At 39.0% G+C, this 20879-nt stretch overlaps 1 protein-coding gene across 4 annotated transcripts; it reads left to right on the top strand.

Annotated features, from left to right (window-relative positions):
• The first annotated feature begins 954 nt into the window (after positions 1 to 954).
• Positions 955 to 20033, top strand: fyco1a (FYVE and coiled-coil domain autophagy adaptor 1a). 4 transcript variants are annotated; one of them, XM_044129226.1, is made up of 18 exons: positions 955 to 1035; positions 2102 to 2196; positions 2811 to 2917; positions 3115 to 3240; positions 3412 to 3518; positions 3977 to 4120; positions 4381 to 4474; positions 4572 to 7055; positions 8303 to 8395; positions 8967 to 9085; positions 9166 to 9333; positions 10654 to 10806; positions 10940 to 11169; positions 12511 to 12664; positions 16979 to 17065; positions 17159 to 17369; positions 17997 to 18106; positions 18607 to 20033. In XM_044129226.1, exons 2-18 carry the CDS (start codon positions 2148 to 2150, stop codon positions 18680 to 18682), a joined length of 4512 nt encoding a protein of 1503 aa, XP_043985161.1. In that variant the 5' UTR covers positions 955 to 1035; positions 2102 to 2147; the 3' UTR covers positions 18683 to 20033. The 4 variants fall into 4 exon arrangements, with proteins under 4 accessions (XP_043985161.1, XP_043985163.1, XP_043985162.1 ...); XM_044129228.1 differs by having other exon boundaries at positions 980 to 1035; positions 2099 to 2196; XM_044129227.1 differs by lacking the exon at positions 955 to 1035 and adding an exon at positions 1044 to 1187.
• The last annotated feature ends 846 nt before the right edge of the window (positions 20034 to 20879 follow it).

The raw sequence follows: 20879 nt of genomic DNA, 5'->3' as shown, positions 1-20879 counted from the left end.
GAAGGTCCTGGGTTCGATTCCCGGCCCGGGGTCTTTCTGCATGGAGTTTGCATGTTCTCCCTGTGCATGCGTGGGTTCTCTGGCTTCCTCCCACAGTCCAAAAACATGACTGTCAGGTTAATTGGTCTCTCTAGGTGTGAGTGTGTGTGTGCGTGCATGGTTGTTTGTCTTGTAAGTCTTTGTGTTGCCCTGCAACAGACTGGCAACCTGTCCAGGATGAACCTGCCTCTCGCGTGGGACGCAGCTGGAGATAGGCACCAGCAACCCTCCCGACCCCATTAGGGAAGAAAGGTGACCAGAAAATGGATGGATGGATGGATGCACAGAGTGCACATTCAGATTAACTTTGAAAATGCATGTATCATTTTAAAACAGGAATAAGCAAACACATTTGTGTTGTTGTTTTGTTTTGTTTTGTTTGATCAAGTTTAATCTTAAACATTTGACACAGAACTTTTTTTTTTTTTTTTTTTTGCCATATCATTGTTTCAGTGTGTGGTACATGTGAATCTCTGACACTGGAATGCATTTTAATAACTACATTGTTTAGTTGACTGATATAAAAATTCCCAACAAATGAATAGTCATGCATGATTTAGTTTTTGGTAATGTTAATTTCGGTTTATATTTTTGGTTCATTTTTGGCCTTCAAATTTCAACAGAAATAAAAGAGGATATTTTAAATACATCAACAGAGTTCAAATTGATATTTTAGGAGATAATAACATTAAATAATATGATGAGATATTTTAATTTCCCTTCCAATAAATCTAGAGGTAACTTGGACCTCTTTCTTCATAAAAAAAAAAGAAGTGGGGCATTCAGTGATGCGTCATTGATCACATGACCGCAGTGTTTACTGTGATAAAACAACCAAACTTCCCTTTCCACGTCCCGCCCAAATGCCCCAGGTGATTGGTCAGATGGATTAATGACGCTTTCTCATTGGGCAGTGAGTGCTGTCAATCACATGACTCTTAACAAGTTTGACTGTCCAGAGTTCATCGTTATGGGCTTAACTCATATCTAAAAGAAGTATGTATTTTTTTAAAGAACTGTTCTGTTTTTATTTGTTTATAAACCGTTTAGAAAGATGTCATTTTATCCAAACAATAACTTTGTGTTGATGTCATGGTTATTAGTGCGGGCTTTTCGATTTATTTGGCGTTGGGTGTTAAAACCTTTGTGTAAGTAGTCTTGGACAGCTGTAAAAGTTCTTTCATGTGCATTTTTTCCCCTCTTTGATTTCAGAGTACCCCTTTGAGAGCTGTAAAACCATTACTGCTTGTGTTACATTTTAACTTAATTTGCGTTACCTTAAGTTAGCTTTTGGAGAACAATTTTGTTGAACATTTGAGTTGTGCTAGCTTTCTGTGTCAAGCAACATTTTCAGTACACAACACATTGTGTTGTTTTATCATGCCAGCTATAAGGACATGTGTCCGTATTTTGTTTTATTTGTTAGAAATATGTTTTTTGAGGAATCTTCTGTCATGAGAGTGTTTACTCTGCTTCAGTCTTGTCATTTTTCTCAGAAGAGTGTTCAAACACCCCGGAGAGTAGTGGCAGGACAAGCAAAGACTTAGGTTAATAGGTACAATCATGTTCTGGCTTTATTGATTTTAAAGAAGTGTAAACACAATGTCTCAATTTCACTGGCAAGGACACATGTTTTGTATTTCCTGTTGCCCTCATAATAATTTTGTATTTCTTGTAAAAAAAACAAAAGAAAAATTAACCTGTAACAAACTATGAGGCTGGTGGTCATAATGTTATGGCCTGGCAGTGTGCACTACGCATTCTGATGTTTTTCCAAATTATCTCTTAGTGAATGGGGAAAATGCAGTGACTAACATTTCAATTATTTGAACTACTTAGCATAAAGTCAGGCAGCTATACCCTTTGTTATTCAGTATTATGACATGTCTGACTTTTTACACAATTACTAGTCCTGAAATAGTTTTCTTCCTAGAACTGGATTATGTTGTAATCATTGAACCATGAATTATGGTTTATCTATCTTATGTCCATGCAAGAGCACGGTGGAAGCAATTGTGACAATCTTTTGTTCCACACTTATTGTGATTCTCTGACTCAGCAGACTGGATATGACTTGGTGACTTGCTCAGAGGGCGACAAGAGGGGCCATGGCAGTCGGAGAGAGCCAGCTTCAGAGGATTATCCGAGATCTACATGGTACGTCACCTTTATGTTTCCCTGTGTATGTATGTTTTTTCTAGCATTTCTTGTAAGGCTCGTATTTCCAACAAATACTACACTGTGAGGACCCGGGGCTCCTTATGGAGCCCGAAGTCCAGGCCCTGTAAAAAGTTTTGGGGTTACGGATTAGGTTTAGGACTAAGGTGTGAAACGAGTTTAGTTTACGTTTAGGGATAGGCATGTAATGGTTAAGGGTGGTTTAGTTTCTGAGTTAGGCTATAGAAATAAATGGAAGTCAATGAAAAGTCCTTGTAAAGATAGAAAGATGTAAAGTGTGTGTTCTCATTTATGGGCTGCATGTGGTTGTCGACTAAAACAAGAAGGAAGAAGAATTATTGGGGTGACCTTTCTGTAATGTGCTACAGCTATATACCCACACACATGCTTTGAAATTTTGTAAAGCGACCATTTGAGTCCTTATTTGTATAATTAGCCTATTCTGAGGAGAGCATGTGCCAAGGGTGCACTCACCTCGGGTTTCTTTCCAGTTTTTGCGGTAGATACAAGGCAAGTTAATTAAGTGTACAATTATGCATTTAAACTGTCGGGCCATTTTCTTCTCTTCTGATATATCTGTATGTGAACTTCAGATGCTGTTGCAGAGCTTGCAAAGGAATACAAAGAAAGCGGGGAGCCAATCACAGATGACAGCATCAATTTGCACAAATTCTCCTACAAATTGGAGTATCTGCTACAGGTGGGATTTTGCATTTATTGGTACATCGGTTAATCAATGGAAATTGCATAATTTATTTCTAAAATTGAAATAACTATTAAAAGAACATAAAGGAATGTTTGACATATTTTTCACAGTGCTAAGATAAATGTCAGGATTTTCTTGTCCATTTGTGAAAAAGTAGAATTTGAGCATCTTTTTCACATTGTTTTTTTCAGTTTGACCAAAAGGAGAAGGCAACTTTTCTGGGCACCAAGAAGGACTACTGGGATTACTTCAACGACTGCCTGGCTAAGATCAAAGGAGCAAATGATGGCATCCGTTTTGTCAAATCCATTTCAGAGGTTCATCTGTTGTTTATAATTCTGACATTATTTTAGTCTATTTAATATATGTTTAAGATTTATTTCCATGTAACTTTAATTTGTTGCTCTTTTATGATTTGCAAAGAAATGTTATGTTATTTTTATTTGAGTGATGGTTATGTATAAAATTATTTCTGTTTCCTTCTTTAGCTGAGGACATCTCTGGGAAAGGGACGAGCATTTATCCGCTACTCCCTCGTTCATCAGCGATTGGCTGACACCCTGCAACAGTGCCTGATGAACCAGAGAGTCACCAGGTAGAATAACCACTCAAATTTCAGTTTTTTTTTTACATATAGTGATGTAACCGTGCACACATCAATATTCAATATTTCATGATTTTTACGTATAATGAGACTAAATGCTGTAAACCACATTTTGCTCCCTCCTGCTTCAGTTATAGGAGTAAATCCAGACTTAAGGCTTATCCCAAACTTAGTTTATTGTACATTAAAATATAAGGCGACAGATGTTTTTTCTGTTTCTGGTTAATTTCTGTACAAGCTGCACTCAATCCAAGTCTTCACAATGAACTTAAATGTGGCTAATCATCTCAAGTGGAGATATTGAGACTACAGATACAACATTGGTTTTCTGTCGTTAAGCCGCTCATCATCCATCCAGGAGATCATCAATATTTTTTGATATAACTCTAAAATATCGTTTCTCAATTTTCCTCTCTGTCTCATCATTCAGTCTTTAAATCTCTCCACAGTGACTGGTACTATGCAAGGAGCCCCTTCTTGAAGCCTCACCTCAGTTCTGACATAATTAATCATCTGTACGAGCTCACCGAGGTCCAGTTTGATGTGGCTTCCAGAGGTCATGACCTCGATGCTTCTTGGCCAACATTTGCAAGGTATTAAAGCAGACAAAACCTGAAATCACAATGCAAATCACACGACATGCCTTGAAATCAATGCCTTGAGTTTTTTTGTGGTGCTATTTGCCAGTATTTACCATTAACAAAGTTTGAGAGAGAAGTTTCAGTTGGAACATTTTAATTAAAACACTTATTGTCTTTGAAGTAAAGCTGATCTCATGAAGACAAACTAGAAACAACCACAAAACTGCAGTAGTAATATTTTACTGTAAAAGACTTCCTTATTTTCCAAACAGGAGGACAGTGGGAAGTGCAAATTCACCTGGCCACATGTGGAAGCCACCAAGTCGTAGTTCCAGTATTAATAGTCTGGCCAGTTCCTATTCCCAGGTAATTAACATTTGCAACTAATAATAATCTCACATGAAATCTACTTAAATATATTGATTGCTGCCTTTCTTTTTTTGCAACCATTTCAACCGTGTAGCAAGCGCCTGAGTGTGCCTCCAGCCCAGACTATGAGCACAGTTTGCTGAATGATCTGAATGATTCACTGCCTGCCTGCATGGAAGATAGCAACACAGTTGAAAACCTTCGCCTGGTGCTGGATCAGTCAGAACTGAAGCAGAGAGATCTCCTTGATAAGGTTCAGCAGCTTGGCAAGGAGTCTGGCGAGTTGAAAGGAGTGATTGAAGAGCTTCAGAGGCAGCTTGATGTGTCGCTCGCTGCTCAAGAAGGACACCGGGGCTTGCAGGAAGAACTCAGAGCCCTGCAGGAGCGAGACATTGCCCTAACCAGACAGGTGGTAGCACTTAGGGCTGAGGAAAAAGCTAAGAAAACTCAGCTTGTCTCGCTTCAGGAAAAGCTGGCAGCTGCTGAGCAAAAGAACATGGAGCTTATGGCTAAGTTGGATGGGTTTCTAGATGAGAAAGGCCAGCAGGCTGCCAGTCATTTTGATTCAGCGCTTAAGATTCATGAGTTGTTGGACAAATTGAAAGAGGCAGAGAAAGTGAAGATGGAGGCTGAAGCTAAGATGGTGGAAAACAGGAGGCAGGTAGAAAGACTGGAGGAAGAGGTACAAGTTAATGAGATGAAGTCCAAGGAGAATGAAACAAAGCTTGAGGCATTGGTTGCATCTTTGTCTGAGGAGAAGGCCAAGTTGAATGCAAAAGTGGAGGAACAGTTCAGTACTCTGGAAAAGCTTCAGGGGGACCTGGCACTGAGAGAAAAAGAGGCAAACAATCTACAAAGACAACTGCAGGACGTCCAGCAGTCTCTAAAGGAGAAGGAGCTAGAGTTAGAAGAGGTGAAGAGGGGGGCAAAGCAAGAAATCGAAGAGATGCAGAAGAATGTTGACGACTTGAAAGAGTCTTTAGAGGGAAAAGTGGCTGAAATTACTGTGCAGCTTACAAACCGAGAAGCAGAATTACTCTCCAGCAGTGAGACACTACAAACGCTTGAAGCTAAGAACCAAAAACTGACCACAGAAAGGGACGAATTGACCACTAGCCTCGATCAGCACAAGGCTAAGATCAACGAACAGGCTGCCAGGATAGAAGACTACCAGACGCAGTGTGCCAGTTTACAGGAGTTAAAAGAGAAGCTGCAGGCCACAGTGAGTCGAAACGAGGAGCAGCAAAATGAGATGACAGAGGACAGAGCAGCACTACAAGCTGAACTAGCAGCTCTAAGAGCTTCAGAGAAACAGCTCAGAGGCCAGGTGGACGATGCCAAGATGACAGTGGATGAAAAAGAGAAAGTGCTACGTGAGGAGAACCGCAGCCTGGATGAGAGTCTGCAGCGAGCCACAATGGCTGCGGAACAATCAGAGATGACTTCAAAGCGGCTGGAGCAGGAGAACCAGACTCTGAGAGAGGAGCTGGATGATTTAAAAGCAACTCTTGGTCGCATAGAGATGGACTTGAAGAACGGCCGCATTCAGATTGAAGAACACAAAAAAAGCCTAGATGCTTCAAACACCAAATTAGACAGTCTGCAAGAAGAGCTCAGAGCGAAAGAAGAGCAGCTGGAAAATAAAGAGAAAGAAGTTGTTAAGTTGATGTCAACATTACAGGAGTTGGAGGCTAAGGAGAAGGAGAATGAGATGGCCAAAGCCAACGCAGAAGCAACTTGTGCGAAACAGGCGGAACTAATTGAAAGGATAACATCCGAGAAACAGGCAATAGAGACATTACAGCTAGAGAGGAGCTCAGTCCAAGCAAAGGAGAACCAGGAAGTTACTGTCAAGCTAACTGTAGTTGAAGGCCAGTTGGAGGTTAGCATGAAAGAGGTCTCTCGACTCCAGGCAGAGATCCTGGACCTGAAGGTGCAAGTGCAGAGATCTGAGGAGGAAAAGCTGAAATCCCATGCACAGCTGGAGGTTACAGTGGCCCAACGAGACGAGCTGAGGTCTCTTACTGAGCAGCTTAAATCCCAAGCAGAGGCACTCAACCAGAAGCACATAGCCGAACTCCTGGACTGTAAAAAGAAAGAGGAGGCTCTGGTTCAACAGCGCGATCGAGAAGCAGTTGCCCATGCTGAACTAGCCGTTTCTTCCTCTGCCGTCCGAGAACAGCTGGCTGCTCTCAAAGCAGAAAACACAGAGATCCGTGAGGGTTTGCACAGAGCAAACACTGAGATGGCAGAGCTGGGGATGTCCATCTGTAAGCTGAATGCGGAAAGGGAAGAAGCCAGCGAACACTTGGCAGGGGATGCTGCTAAGATCGAAGAGTTGGAGAAGGAGGTGGAGCGGATTGAGGAGTGCATGAACGATCTGCGGCAGGAGAACAACAGTTTACGGGAGGAGCTGACGCAGAAGGAATCCCTTCCTAGGGCCATTACAGAGCTCCAGGAAGAGCTGGAAAAAGCCAAGAACCAAGTGCGCAGCATAAAGGAATGCTGCCAAGAGGAGATGGATGCTGTGAAGTTTCAAATGAGCTCTGAGACCATGAGTCATCAGGCTCAAATAAAGGTGAGTTTAACCTGTTAAGAGTTTATCCTGTTCATCAGAGGTAATCTGTTACTGGCTGAGTTCAGGGACAGAAATGAACTTTGTATAGATTTGATAATATCTTGTATTCTTTACTGGTCAAAAACCTAAGCACTCCTACCCAGTTAGTTTAAAGAAGTATGTTCATAACAGCGCACAGTGAAACTACGGTAGGTATCTACGTTTCAGTGAATCCTCTTAAGAATAATAATTCAAGTAGAAATCATACACACACTAAATAGAGATTTTATATCCATACTTTGTATGTTTTGAGTACACATGCCTTCTTTATTCTAACAACATGTACATATAAAGACTAATATGTCAGAAACAACTTTAAAGGACTTTTACACACATCTTACTTTGACTAGACCCAGTGGTTCGCACCTTTTTCCACATTTCCACTGAAAGGAGGCTGCTCTCTGGTTTTTGCCCAACACTGGCTTTCGTCTTGCTACTCTTCCTCTTTTCTTACCTAAGTTATGGATGCTTGTGGCTCCTACAGAGTTTAACATTGGTTTCTTCTCTACCTAATTCTTCCCTGCCTGCTCTGTCAGTTTCAGTAATGTCTCATTAATTTTAGAGTGGTAACAAACTTTTTTTCTGTTTTTGCATGCAGGATTAAATACTTGTCTAAGGTTTCATATTAACTTTGGATGAAAGACACCATGTTGATTCTTTTTTTGTTTAGAGCAATTTCTGGATTGCTCTAAATATTTCTTATTTCTCATCAGGTTCTCCTGTGCTTTGTGTTTAGTTTTAATTATCTTTGGGTTCTAAGCATGGTAAATTGTTTTTAATTAGTGGAAGTGTTTTGAATTGTTAATAGCCCCTTCCCAGGTATAGCCTTTGGAGAAAGTAAGATTAATTATTTAATCCTCTTTTCTGGTAAATTCTCAGCATTAGTGAGCTTAGATGAGTGAAATTACCTCTCTTCATCTTTGCCTTTGTGTTGCATCTTCTTTGAATGAGAAATTAAGTTGGACAAAATGCTCCACAGAGGCTTTGGGATATCATTATAGAATAAGTAAATGCATAAATAAATTTATTGACAGAAAGTTTCACTTAGTTAATAAATGCCAGTTCTGTTAAGCCAGGCGTAATGCATATAGGTCAATGGAAGCAAACGTAAAATGCTTTTCATTTGACTTTTGGAGGAATTGCTGTCTCATAGCATTAAACTTTTAGATTTCAAGTCTTTCTCCTTTTTTTAATTTTTTTAATTGCAGGCTATGACTGAAAATCTGGAGAAGGTTTCAGCAGAGCTGGAGGAGGAACAGAAGAACGTGTCCAGCTTGGAGGCAGAAGTGTCTGAACTCAAGGTCTCCATCTTTTTAGAAGTGAAAATGAATCTAGAATATGTTTATTTGTGGTTACTTTATGAATGCCTTTTATGTCTCAGACCGTCAGTGATTGCTTTAGTAGAGATACACACATATGGCATATAATATCTAACAACTCTGATTATTTACTGGCTGCTCAACAGGAAAGGTATATGATTATAGACAAGTTAGCGGAATGTTAGAGCGTTTCTTTTTTAATTTTTTTTTTCCACAGGTAATGAGGCGTCTTGATTATGTAAGCATTTTATCTTCCTTTGATTGCAGAATGTTGGATGGATGCAAGATTTCTGTAGCCCTAATCAAGTGATTGGCTGATAATTCATGATGTTCGTCTGAGGTTTACCAGGCTTATAGACTTATGTTATAGAGTTGAACTTCTAAAGGAAGCTCATCTAAGCTCACAGTGATGTTAACGTTCTTATGCCTTCCCGCAGCTTGGAAAACGCTGAAAACTTTTCTGCTTTATTCATGTAAGCACAAAACCCTTACTTAGATTAAGCTAGGTGTCTCACCATTGTTTTCTGTTTATTTTGCATAACGTGTACGAAAGGCTGCGAATGAGAAATACTTGCAGCTAATTGGTGAGAAAGATGTTTACATCACGCAGGCGGAAGCCACCATCCGTGACAACGAAGGCAAAATTCAGCAACTCAGCAGGTCTACAGCCAGGTGCGGCTGTTATCCCCCCTCAATGGGTGTAAATGTATGCTTTCGTGATGAAATTATAACCAACTTTCTTGTTTCTCCAGCGTTGAAGAGGCACATTTGTCAATGCAAACTCTGTGTGAGGAACTGAAGCAGAAACTTGAAGCAACAGAGGCTGAGAAACAAAGTCAGTATCTGACAATGTCGGCGGAGATTGAAGACCTCAACAGCACAAAGTTCAACCTGGAAGAGAGGCTCATTGAGTTAATTAAGTAAGACTTTTCTCTTTAACCGTTCTGGGAATAATTGCCGTGTTTGAATTGATGTTTTTCAGTTGCCTTGTTACACTGCTTGTCCAAAGCGGTTCATCGGTTTAGAGCAAGGAATCTCCAACTCCAGTTCTCGACAGACACTGTCCTGCTGCTCTTCCTGCATCGTGACACAATACTAGAGTGAAGATTTATCTTTATTACTCTCTCTTCACAAGTTGACAAGATGAGATTAAGTCCTGTTTTACTATAGTATAATTTACCCTAATTTTATTAAAAACAAAACAAATGGGACCCAATACGTATTAATGAACTCTGGCATTCAAATACATGAGATTATCGTCAGATTGCTAATTTCCATCTCTAGTCCCGTTGGCAAGTTAATGTTAGAACACATAAAACAAGAATTAAAAACCACAAAACAACACTACAATTACATCATAAGATCCATACATGTTTATTTACATATGAACAATGTTGATCGATTTGGCTTTCCAAGAGCCAATTTTTAAGATGATTGTTATATTGCCCAGATGTAGATATAGGTGAGTTTAATAGATGAGTAGCCACTTTCTGGTTGCCATTTCTTCACTTTTCAAAACACACGTTTGCTCACTTTATTTCCCTGTTCTCATGTCTTGGCCGTATTGAAGAGAATTTTACCAACTTTATTATTTCTAATAATAAAATATGCAGGTGGCATGTCTGCTGCTTGCTTGAGTCATAATAGATTAGATCAGTGGTCTATAATGTTCCTCAGGACACATTCGCTCTACTTATCAAAAGCGTGTTCAAATACTTTCCCCAGTTAGAAAAAATTAGGACACATATTAGGTGTAAAAACTCCAGACTGCCCCTGACTATGACCTGAACCATCAGATTCATTGCTGTTCATTTGTAGGCTGAATGTTGTTTATCTCCAAGGATGAGCTGGCTCTGAGAAGCAGAAAGTGTTGTAATGTTTTACTTATTGTGATTCGGTGAGAAAGACGGTGAGAGCTGAAGCACAGAGGAAAAACAACTTTTTTTATACCAAGTTTTTTCTTTATTGAATCAAACAATAAATGCTAAATAACATTAGCATATGTAGACATTATTCAGCCATTTTTCCTCTTTATTCACCTCTTGAATTCTTGAAAATAAGTTTGCGTTTACAGTAAAGTCAACACTATTGAGCAAAGTGGAAAGTAATTTGTTGGCACTACATTTAATTAACATGTTCTACCAAATCCACCTTTTCAAGCTTTTAAAGCTTTTGTTCCTCACTTGTTTTTTGTATTATTGGTTTCTGAAAATGCTTTTTTTTCTTGTGAATTACTTCAGGGACAAAGATGCTCTGTGGCAGAAGTCCGATGCTCTGGAGTTTGAGCAAAAACTACGAGCCGAGGAGCGCTGGTGGTTGGTTGATAAGGAGGCCACACACTGCCTTGGCTGCAATGACCAGTTCACCTGGTGGGTCCGCAGACATCACTGCAGGTGAGTTATAGATGAGCATCAGAGCTACTTTGCTGCTGAGTTCAACTTTACACCGGACACAACATCACATGGCGTGCCAAACAAAGTCCTTTTTTACAGGGGAAAAATTCCGATCTTTGCTTCCTGTTTCTAGAGTTTGTGGCCGCATCTTCTGCTACAACTGCAGCAACAACCTTGTCTTGACGAAACACAGCGGGAAGAAGGAGCGCTGCTGCAGCGACTGCTACATGCAGCACAATGCGGTGGTGGAGAAGTTCATAGAGTCAGAGATGAGTCCTTCAGATGTGCTGCCGTCCCCAGCTAGAGCTGGACCTCAGCCTCCGCCTGAGCCCGCTCCCTACAAGTCGCCTTTCAGCGCAACAGGTGAGAGGCGCCTTTCAAAGAGAAACACTTCTCTGTATTTACTTATGAACGTCACAAATCTACAATGTTTCAATGGTTTTGTTTTTTTGGTCTCTGGTAACTCGGTCTGTCAGCTGGAAAGTTTTGGCAGAAGTGAAAGGACTGACTGATAGAGGAACAAGGATGGAAACCTAAGCATAGAAATTCAACTTAGTACATAAAGAAGGAAGGAAGTGACATTTGGATTAATGCTTTTACTTTCTACCATTCAATTTACAAAAAAAACAACCACTGTAATTTAACTTTGCAATAACGTTTGTGATTGTATCTAATGTTCAAAAGCAGGAAACATTATTTCAAATGTGTTCATTCAATATCTTCTGTGTAGTATTGCTGATTATAGGCAGAGTAGTTATTTGTACAGGTGTGAGGGAAACAAACTCCAAAACAACTGAAACCCTAAGATGTAAATATGACAAAATATGCGTTAAAATTTGCACAGATTTAGATGTTTTTGCCTATTTTGATTTATTTTTAAAACACATAATTGACAGCAGGAAAAAAAAATAATATTTTTGACATGTTCATATATTTTTGTTTTTTTGCTTCTGGTTGGTTATACGTTATGTTTAACAGGTTCACAAATCTTTGCTTTTACATGAATAGGGAATTTTACGACTAAAGCCTTTATATATACTTAAATATCATACATTTATATTTACACCTAGATATCTGTCCAATTTTTACCAGAGAATGACTGAATAAATGTCAACAATGAAAATAAATAGTTCAGTTTTAGGATTGAGAAGATTTCCAAAAACAAGTGCAAAAGTGAAACATAAATGCCATTCTGTTGTTAAGCCTGTGAAAGCAGTTAACCTGAAAGTAATCAAAGTCTTTTAGCATGAAAACAACAAATACTTATTGTAATCCGATAAATGGCTCTGTTTATAATATTAATAATAGTATATGTGGGCATGCTGTGGTGGCGTAGGGGATAGCGCGTGGGTTCGATTCCCGGACCCGATGACATTTGTCGCATGTCTTCCCCCTTCTCCATTCCCCTTTCCTGTCAGCCTACTGTTGTATAAGGGACACTAGAGCCCACAAAAAGACCCCCTGGTGGGGAAAAATAAAAAATAAAATAATAGTATATGTATTTGTGTCTTTGTAGAAATTTGATCTTCTGTCCAAACCTTTGGCACGTTGGTGACAAACTATAAACTGAATTATATGTTAATAAATTCAGTTTTAATGTTCCATTTACACAACGTGACAACTTTTTATTTTTTTTATTTTTTTTAAATCACTATTTGCTCAGTTTATGCCTCACGCATGTCAAATTCATGTCTTCCCCCCCAGTTTCGGACACCGGAGTCAAATCTGATGATGGAGGCTATGACATCATCACAGAAGAGGAGGTGAACGGCGTCTACGACAGTGACAGCAACTCTCAGACCACAGGAGGTTCGCTGGAGGGAGAGCAAGACCGTCAGCAACCAGGAGCTCGTGAAATGTGAGCGTAGCATCATTTCTATCAGAGAGCGACTAGGAAATAAATCAATCACCATATATGTTGCAATAAATACATGATCAATATCAGTAGATCATATGTCTGATAGAATATTCAATAATTTCACTGAAACCCAATGCAGGACTGTACTGCATTCTGGGGAATGTAGGCAGAGGGAAGGCTTTAGCTGCTCAGCCTCTCACAGCCAGCTAAGCAAGGCTGATGGCATCAACTAATTCACTCGCTCTTTGGTAACCTAGCAACTACCTGTTGAGTAACTTGTGGTTACCTAGCAACAGTCTGTTTCAGATTTCGGCACCATTTCTCATAACTGCTTAAATATGAAAAACAGCGGTGTGGACTGAAAGGAGGGCAACAGCTAATGAGGAAATTGTGGATAAAACAGGAAATGTCACGTCACCAGTTTGGCAGTATTTCAGATATTTAAAGCAAAAAGCAAATCAATATCGACTAATATGAAATGTTTGTATTGTGATACACTTTTCAGCCATGTTGCCCAGCTCTTGGTGACGCTGCCAGAAAGTTTGGCAACTGTTGTTGCCCCAATGCAGCTGCATTGAGGCCAGTGGTGTGTAATGGTCACTGAGGGATCATCAAGAGTTTTCAGACAAAAATGCAGTATTGTTTTTTGTTACCTGCCTTTTAGAAGCATGCTGTCTGTAGCACCGTGCAAGATAAACAAAAGAATCGGTTCAAAAACATGTAATTCAATTGCATGCATCATAATTATTAACTTTAATTAGGATTAATAGAGAGTTTGACATTCAGGTAAGAAAGCGAATTGATTAAACAGTGATGGTTGGTAGATGCATGTGACAAAGCAACTTCTTCTCAGTATTTAACCAGACAGAAGCAAGCATATTTCAAAAGAGAGCAGCGAATGAGAAACGGGAGGAACGTAGCTTACAATTATGGTGAGAAAGGTCTGATGGTGCAGGTTGGTCGTTTGTTTTAGCCTTGGTACTAATGGCTGCTCTTTCAGTACATAATCTTCTCTCTTCAGATAAGCCGTGCACTTCTGTCTGGTTTGCTTTAGGGTTTTATAATCCTGCTCATTAGATTTGGTCACGTACAGCCTGTGGTCTTTTAGTATGCTTTCCTAAATTGTGTTATTAAACACCTGACAAGCACAGCATGTAGTTGTTCCGATTTCAGCTGCAGAGCTTCTCCTCTTTTCACTGGATTGCTTCCGTAATTTGGTCTTTATAGCTTAACTGCGGATTTTTAGCGCTGCAATTTAATTACCGTTTGTAATATCTTTTTTTGTTTTTTTTTGTTGTTGTTTTTTTTTTTTTTCCCTTTTACCGGGGATCAGCTTTTATCTTTAAGCCTCTATGCAGAAGTAAGCTGAAACAAGGACTGTGGTGGTAGAAAGATTTGTTGTGAGATTAGTTTTGCCTCACACACCGAAGCAATTCTCGGGCATCAGAGAAATTTGCAATCATGTATTGTTAATCGTGGAATATATGCATCTATGCGAATTTATATAATGGGACAAAAGTTAATATCATAATTGGGATTTATTGTGAGGGCAATAAACACTAATTGATGAGCGTTTGAAAATCCCAAAACTGAAAGTATAGCTGAAACTGTGAATTTTTCTGTTTGTTCTTTTTTGAACAAGATTTAAAACTTGCTAAAAAAAAGAATGTTAGGCAAGTCATTTTCTTATAAGCTGTGAGGACAATTATTTTGCGGCCTAATCCAAGGTTGCCCAAAGTCGGTCCTCGAGGGCCGGCATCCTGCACGTTTTAGTTCTCTCTCTGGTGGCACCAACAACCTTTTCAATATGTCAGTGTTCTTCTTAGGCCTTCTAACGAGCCACCATTTGATCCAGGTGAGTTAAACCATCATAAAAATACTTTGTTTTCGAGATATTATGACTTTATTCTTAAATTATCTTGACTTTATTCCTGTACTTCATCATAATTTTATGACTTTATTCTCATATTTTTATGTTTTTATTTATTTGTTCTTAGTATATCCCTAGTACTCCGTTGTACTTTTAAGCTTCATAAATGCATATTAAATATTTCACATTAGCCATAACTAATGTTACTATGACTCATGTTGATTCCACATCCAAGCATCGGTCTCTAAGTTCAAGCATGTCAGCACTTCAGTTAATAAAATACTGCATTCACATTCAAAGTTTGTCTCAATCAGCAGCACTCATTTAGATGAACTATCAATTTGGTTACGTCAAAGCTGACTGACTTTCTGACTGAAGGAATTTATTAACAACCATAACAAAACTATTTCCTCAGTCTCGTTTAACTGAAACTTTCACACTTCGCTCTGACGGAAATCTCAATCAAGCAAGGCTGTGAGCTCTGCATGTTTAAGATCCCAGGCTGCTTCCTGCATGGACAAGTTTGCTTTGACTTGATTTATGATCCTATGAGGCCATTTAAAGAAAAAAGTGTGAAACATTGGCATAAAATCTCAGACACCTGGCTCGAGTTAATGTGACCCACCCAGCAGAATTACACTTTGCAAAAGAATACATCATCGAGCCAGGTCTCGGTTGGCTATCTGCCACTTTTGGGCCCGGTGCTGACCCAGTATGCCACCGGACAGGGCTGAGTGGTGCAGATAAAGCACTGCACCACTGCGCCGCACAAACCAGCCAACCAGTTGGTTGGTCTTTCAATCTGTTTGTTTGTTGCTTCCTGGTCTGAGTCAGATGAAGCCCACAGAGAGATACTGCAGCATTAATCATCTCGAAGAAGGTGGCTTTTAATTAGCGTTATCAACAATGCATCCTCTGTTTTATCAGGCTGAATCAAAAAAACAAGCAGACTGTCCTCCATCACTGCTGTTTGTTCTCCTGTTGTAAGCCAGCTTGTGGCTTGTTTGATTATGAGAAGCCTCTGGAGAACATTAGGGATCTCGAGGGTTTTTTTAATATTCTTTCCTCTTTCTGCGCCTGCTGTGTTACATTGTAATTGGGAATCTTCTCTCTCGTTTTCACTTAATGAATAAAAATAGGCTGAATTTCAGGAAACGAGAAGTACTCGGTCGCATTGTTCACTTGTTTCACGTAGTACACATATACAACAGGAACTTCTTTCTGTGGAAGTACAGCTTCTCTAACCATTACTAAACATTTATGGAACAAAGACTTGGTGTTGTTCTCCTCTTCGTCCGTGTAGAATTTTTATCACAATGTGCTTCATGCTTTTGAAGTTACACAGTTATATTTTGTTCTCATAATAGAAAGTTTCAACAAGCACCTGGTAAATGCAGCCCTGTGTATCACTCTGAAGTGCTGTGAGAAACAATCTGCAGAAATGAGAAATGGTTGACTAAGTTTTATACTTTAACATGTTCATACTTAACACTATTTTGAATTTGTTGCCTCTCAGGTTTTGCCTTTATAGAATAATTACTGTAGCACAATACATTGTTAGACATTTTAATGTTTCATTTGATGTTTTCTTTATCCAGGGTAGAATGACAAACACAGTCAGCAACTTCAGTGATTCAAAAAAGATTAAGTACACAAATCTGAATTCGTTATGGAGTTTCGTTTATCTACAAGAGATTAAAAATATATTTGCCGGTTAAGATATACGCACCCACACACTAGTTATTTTTTTAAATGTTCATTTGGTAGAAACAAACCAATTTTGGTGGGTGTATATATATATATATATATATCGATATATTTGAGACTTACAGACTTACAGTCTCAAATATATCGATATTTGATTCTTATAATCTGACATGCCACCATCAATTGTGTTAAATTTGCCAAGCTGTTTTTACTGTACGTGTACACATTAAACCACAACGTTATTGACACACAAGTAGAGAAGTAGCGGAGAAACTGTTTAGCCAATCAGAATGCAGAACACAATGCACGATGCAAATCCGTGAAGCAGCGAGACCGTGAAAGGTGAACTGCCATATAGCGAGGACTCACTGTACTTTAAAAAGTATCGCCTATGGTCAGGCAAAAAACTAAAAAAATATGTTTAGTTTAAATACATTTTTGAAAAGCAGAAATTAATAGAACACACCTGTCTGCAAGAATGAAAATAATTGAGCCTTAAAATTATGTCTGTTATCTTCATGTTTAAATAAAACCTAATTGGTCCAAAATATGCAAAAATGATCCAGCTGCTGATTAAGATGCACAGGCACTTATCTGTGGATTTATTCATTGTGCAATTTAAATTCATAGTCATGATGCTTATCCCTAAGTTATTTCTTTAAAACAGGCCGCTGATGGCAGCAGTGGCTCCTGGCTGGAGGATGTAATGTCGCTCTATTTCTGTCCTGTCTTGGCAGTGGCCCCGGAGACATGGCCCCTGACGACGACAGCGTCCCCATGGTCCAGGACTCGGAGATTAACCTCCTCAGATCAGGAGACGTCACGTGTGTATTAACGTTTGACATACTTCGCACTTGCACTTGAGTCATTGTGAAGTAACGATTTGTTAACTGGTCTTGAAATGTGAACTCTTGCAGACTCGCTGTGCCTCTCAGCGTGGAGGATATTTCCCAGTTTGGTGACGGCTCCAGGGAGCTCTTCATCAAGTCCAGCTGCTATAGTACCATTAACATAACCGTGGCAGATTGTGAGACAACCATCGGCTGGATGTTCTCCTCTGAGCCCAAGAGTATCTCTTTAGGCGTGGTTTACCGGGAGTCCAGCGACAGTGAAGTGGAGCAGGCAAAGGTAGACGTGCCTATCGTGCGCTGCTTTGTCTTAGTGGGTGGCGGATTTGAGGAACCGTTCACTTTACTCTGGCATGGGCCGTTGAAAAGTGCAGCACAGACATCTGAGCTGCGCTGACATCTCTTGGCGTCATTCACAGCAATCTTCTTCCAGCACAGAAAGAGCAATTGTCAAAGGCAGAGATGTTACATCATCTTTTAAGTGAATAAAACACTCTCTTCTATTGTTGGGAAGATTGAAAGGCAGCAAACTCACACAGGATCTTTGAAAAATGGAAGTTATTTACAGAAACTCCTGGCTGAAAATGAGAGCACCTCCCACACAGACCGCAGTAATTTTGCTTTCAGAGGCGTACAGACAGAGTAAAGAGAGTCAGACTGATGTGGACAGTATGCATAAAGATTTCAGATGGTTTTAGAAAGTTTGTGATATTATTTCTCACTTAACCAAAGCCCCTAGCGTCTCACTTATTGGTAATATTTTCTGTGGTGTAACTTTATTATTTTCAGTAACTACATTTGTTACAAAATTTTCAAGATTTAGTTATTAATATCATGTTTTGTAGGAACATGTTTGGGAAAAGCATTTAAGATTTGTGACTGGGCGATGTTTCTGTTCCGCTCTCAGGTTCTGATTCCTCTGACTCGCTGCAATTCCCATAAAGAGACAATTCAGGGACAAGTGAAAGCGCGGCACCCTGGCCTCTACACACTCATCTTTGACAACTCCTTCTCCAGGTACGAAGCGGGTATCAACCCGAAAATATTTCTTATCGTGTAACTGGAACGAAACGTACGGTGACATTTTATGAAATTTTTATTATTTTTTTTTTGGGCCTGATCAAGACATAGCTCGTGTGATATTTCCTCATCCACCTGTCCCTCTTTTCGCTGTTTGACTCTAACATTTAGTCCACATCTTACTGTCCATTTCTTGATGGGCTGATGTGAACCTTCTGTACTTGCAGCTGACCTCTTACATCGTGGAGTGTGACAGAAGTTACTGTCATATTGTGACAGGCTGAGCTCACATCTGATACGAGCAAAACATTTATCGTACTGGGTGAAGTTAACATTAGGGTTCGAACAAACTCCATAATTATGTCTGTGACGGTTAAACAGAAATGGTGTTTGTGTTTTCTGACCTCACACCAAGCTGTCATGTAGATGAGATGCCTCACTTTTCATACCACAGCAGTAAATTATCTTTTAAACAACAGGCACTTTTTTTCCATCAGGTTTATCTCCAAGAAAGTTTTTTACCATCTGACCACGGAGAAGCCCGTAATCTATGATGGAAGTGATGGACCCTGAAGCTTTGTGACGCTCGCAGAGGTGAACCTGCCGCTTCTGTGGCAGCTGAAGGGAAACTGACAAGATATCAATGCAGCGACTTCATTTTATTTTCTTTTTACGACATAAACCAAGTGTATTCAGAATTTTTTATTCTTGAATTATTATTATTTTTGTTGTTGTTTTAAGGGTGGGGCTAATAAGTCTTCACAAAAAACCCCAAAAAACGCTAAATCACTTTAAAAAAATATCTATGCAAGTTTTTGGATGTTTTTCTTCATTTTATTTACCAAGTAAAACATAAACTTTAGTTCGTTTAGGTATTGCTGCATTTTGTCTTTTATGGGGACAGTTATTTGTCTTTTATGCCATATGTTTAACACTAGTGGTGCAAAATGAGACCTAAAATCATGCACAGAAAAATTTTGGCACATCAATTTCTAGAAGTCGACTTCTAGAAATTGATCTGCTCATTTATCAATAAAAATCATTGATACATGAACCTTTTATAATCAAATTGCACAAACCAGCACATGTTCACACAGTGGTTGTGATTTGATGTTGAAACAGTTTGTTTGGATGTTACATTTGCACTCTGTCACCGTGGGATCGGGGGGTGATGAGGGTTTGGAAAAAGCCCAGTTTTTTTGCTACACAACAAACCACAGAGCTTGCACTCTTTTTATGATTGTTATACATTTGTTCTCCAATATTTCATTTATATGGCCTCATAAACTGCAGATCTTCTGAAGTTTATGAGGTCATTAAAGTAAATTCCTGTGACTGTCAGCTAAAAAGGTTCTATGCTTTCAAAGTGCCTCTTAATCATCACTGCCATGGCTGTGTTTTTAATTTTTATGTTTAAACATGACTCAAGTTTTTAAGCTGTTTCCATCTGTCAAATTACTTTCTGCTTTTCATTTAAAATTTCCCTGTTATTTCTGTCAGTTAAAACTTGTTTTTTTCCTCTTCAGACTTTGAGTGATTCAAAGTTATTTGAATTTTTCTGAGCAGACCGTTAGGGAAGACAATCACTTTTTTTTGCACAACCCAACTCTACCTAACAAACCAAGTTTTCAAGCTGCTGTTTCAATCACAGTGATTTTTGCTTTTGTTTATTTTTTAAGGGTTGTGAAGTGGTGTAAAATCCTATGCAAAGCCTCAACTACCTAAAAATGTTTTTTTTTTTTTTGTTTTTTCCAAATTTTAGATCTGTTACGATTTAGATTTTCTTTATCAGTAACATGCAGATATGAATGTTCAAATTTTCCTTTGTAAGTCTATTTTCAAGGCAATACAATTTTGCTTAAATCAGGGTAACAGCCGTGTGAGAAGCAAACTGTTAAAAAAATAAAATGTGTGATTATTGTCATTGTGTCTTTAATTAATTAATTGAAATGTGCTATTGTCCTATGTTTTGATTGTTGTGATTTGTCTAATAGTTGGATATACACCAAAAAGCATTTTTTTATAGAGATTATTTTGCCACATAATTTTCTAGATAAATATAGAGTGCCTTCCAAAAGTATTCATATCTCTTTATTTTCTCTTTGCTTCAATACACTTGATTGTATCTTACTAAGATTTTATTTCGATTTTACCTCTAAATAAAATCCATTGGCCTTTAGAAGTGACCTAATTAGCCCAAGCAAAGCAATCCCGATCTCAAAGACCCCTGGTTTATGTCAAAGGATATTCATGTGCAAGAATGGCCCAGTCAACGTCCAGAACTTAGTAAAGTGGTGTCCAAAGTCAGGTAGATCTGTCCCTGGTTTAGCACAGTTACTACCAGTGTGTTTGTTGATCCAGGGAGAGAACTGACGCATGTAGGACAGCTGGAGGACTGAGTTTTCTACAGTGCTGCCTTAGTCCTTCTGACCATCTGTGAAAACGTAGCTTGTACCGTTTACTTGAATGTTCTTATAATACACTTTCTGGAAGTAAAAAGATGATGGAGACATGTGCCAAAATACCTGCAGCTGCAACCGCATTGAAATGTGGTTCAAAGTGCTGAATACAAACTTAATGTATAATCATTTTCCTTCCACTTTATAGTTTGCATAAATGTATTAGCCTATCATATAGAACCCCATTAAATGCATTAAGCTTAAGGTCGCAGCGGGAACATTATTGCAATGTATTTTGGTGTGAGTTTGGCGACACAATGTGGACTGTCAAATCAGAGTCTCAAGCCATGTCAGGGCGTCTGACTTCAAAA

Source organism: Gambusia affinis, linkage group LG10 (assembly GCF_019740435.1).
Source record: "Gambusia affinis linkage group LG10, SWU_Gaff_1.0, whole genome shotgun sequence".
Classification (NCBI taxonomy): Eukaryota; Metazoa; Chordata; class Actinopteri; order Cyprinodontiformes; family Poeciliidae; genus Gambusia; species Gambusia affinis.
This window is presented reverse-complemented; position numbering and strand designations above follow the sequence as displayed.

Excerpts from the sequence above, each read along its gene's own strand:
- fyco1a (XM_044129226.1), top strand. The coding sequence starts at position 2,148 with ATGGCAGTCGGAGAGAGCCAGCTTCAGAGGATTATCCGAGATCTACAT. Across the intron at positions 3,519-3,976 it reads ATGAACCAGAGAGTCACCAG|TGACTGGTACTATGCAAGGA; the intron begins GTAGAATAACCA and ends ATCTCTCCACAG. Across the intron at positions 11,170-12,510 it reads GTCGCCTTTCAGCGCAACAG|TTTCGGACACCGGAGTCAAA; the intron begins GTGAGAGGCGCC and ends CTTCCCCCCCAG.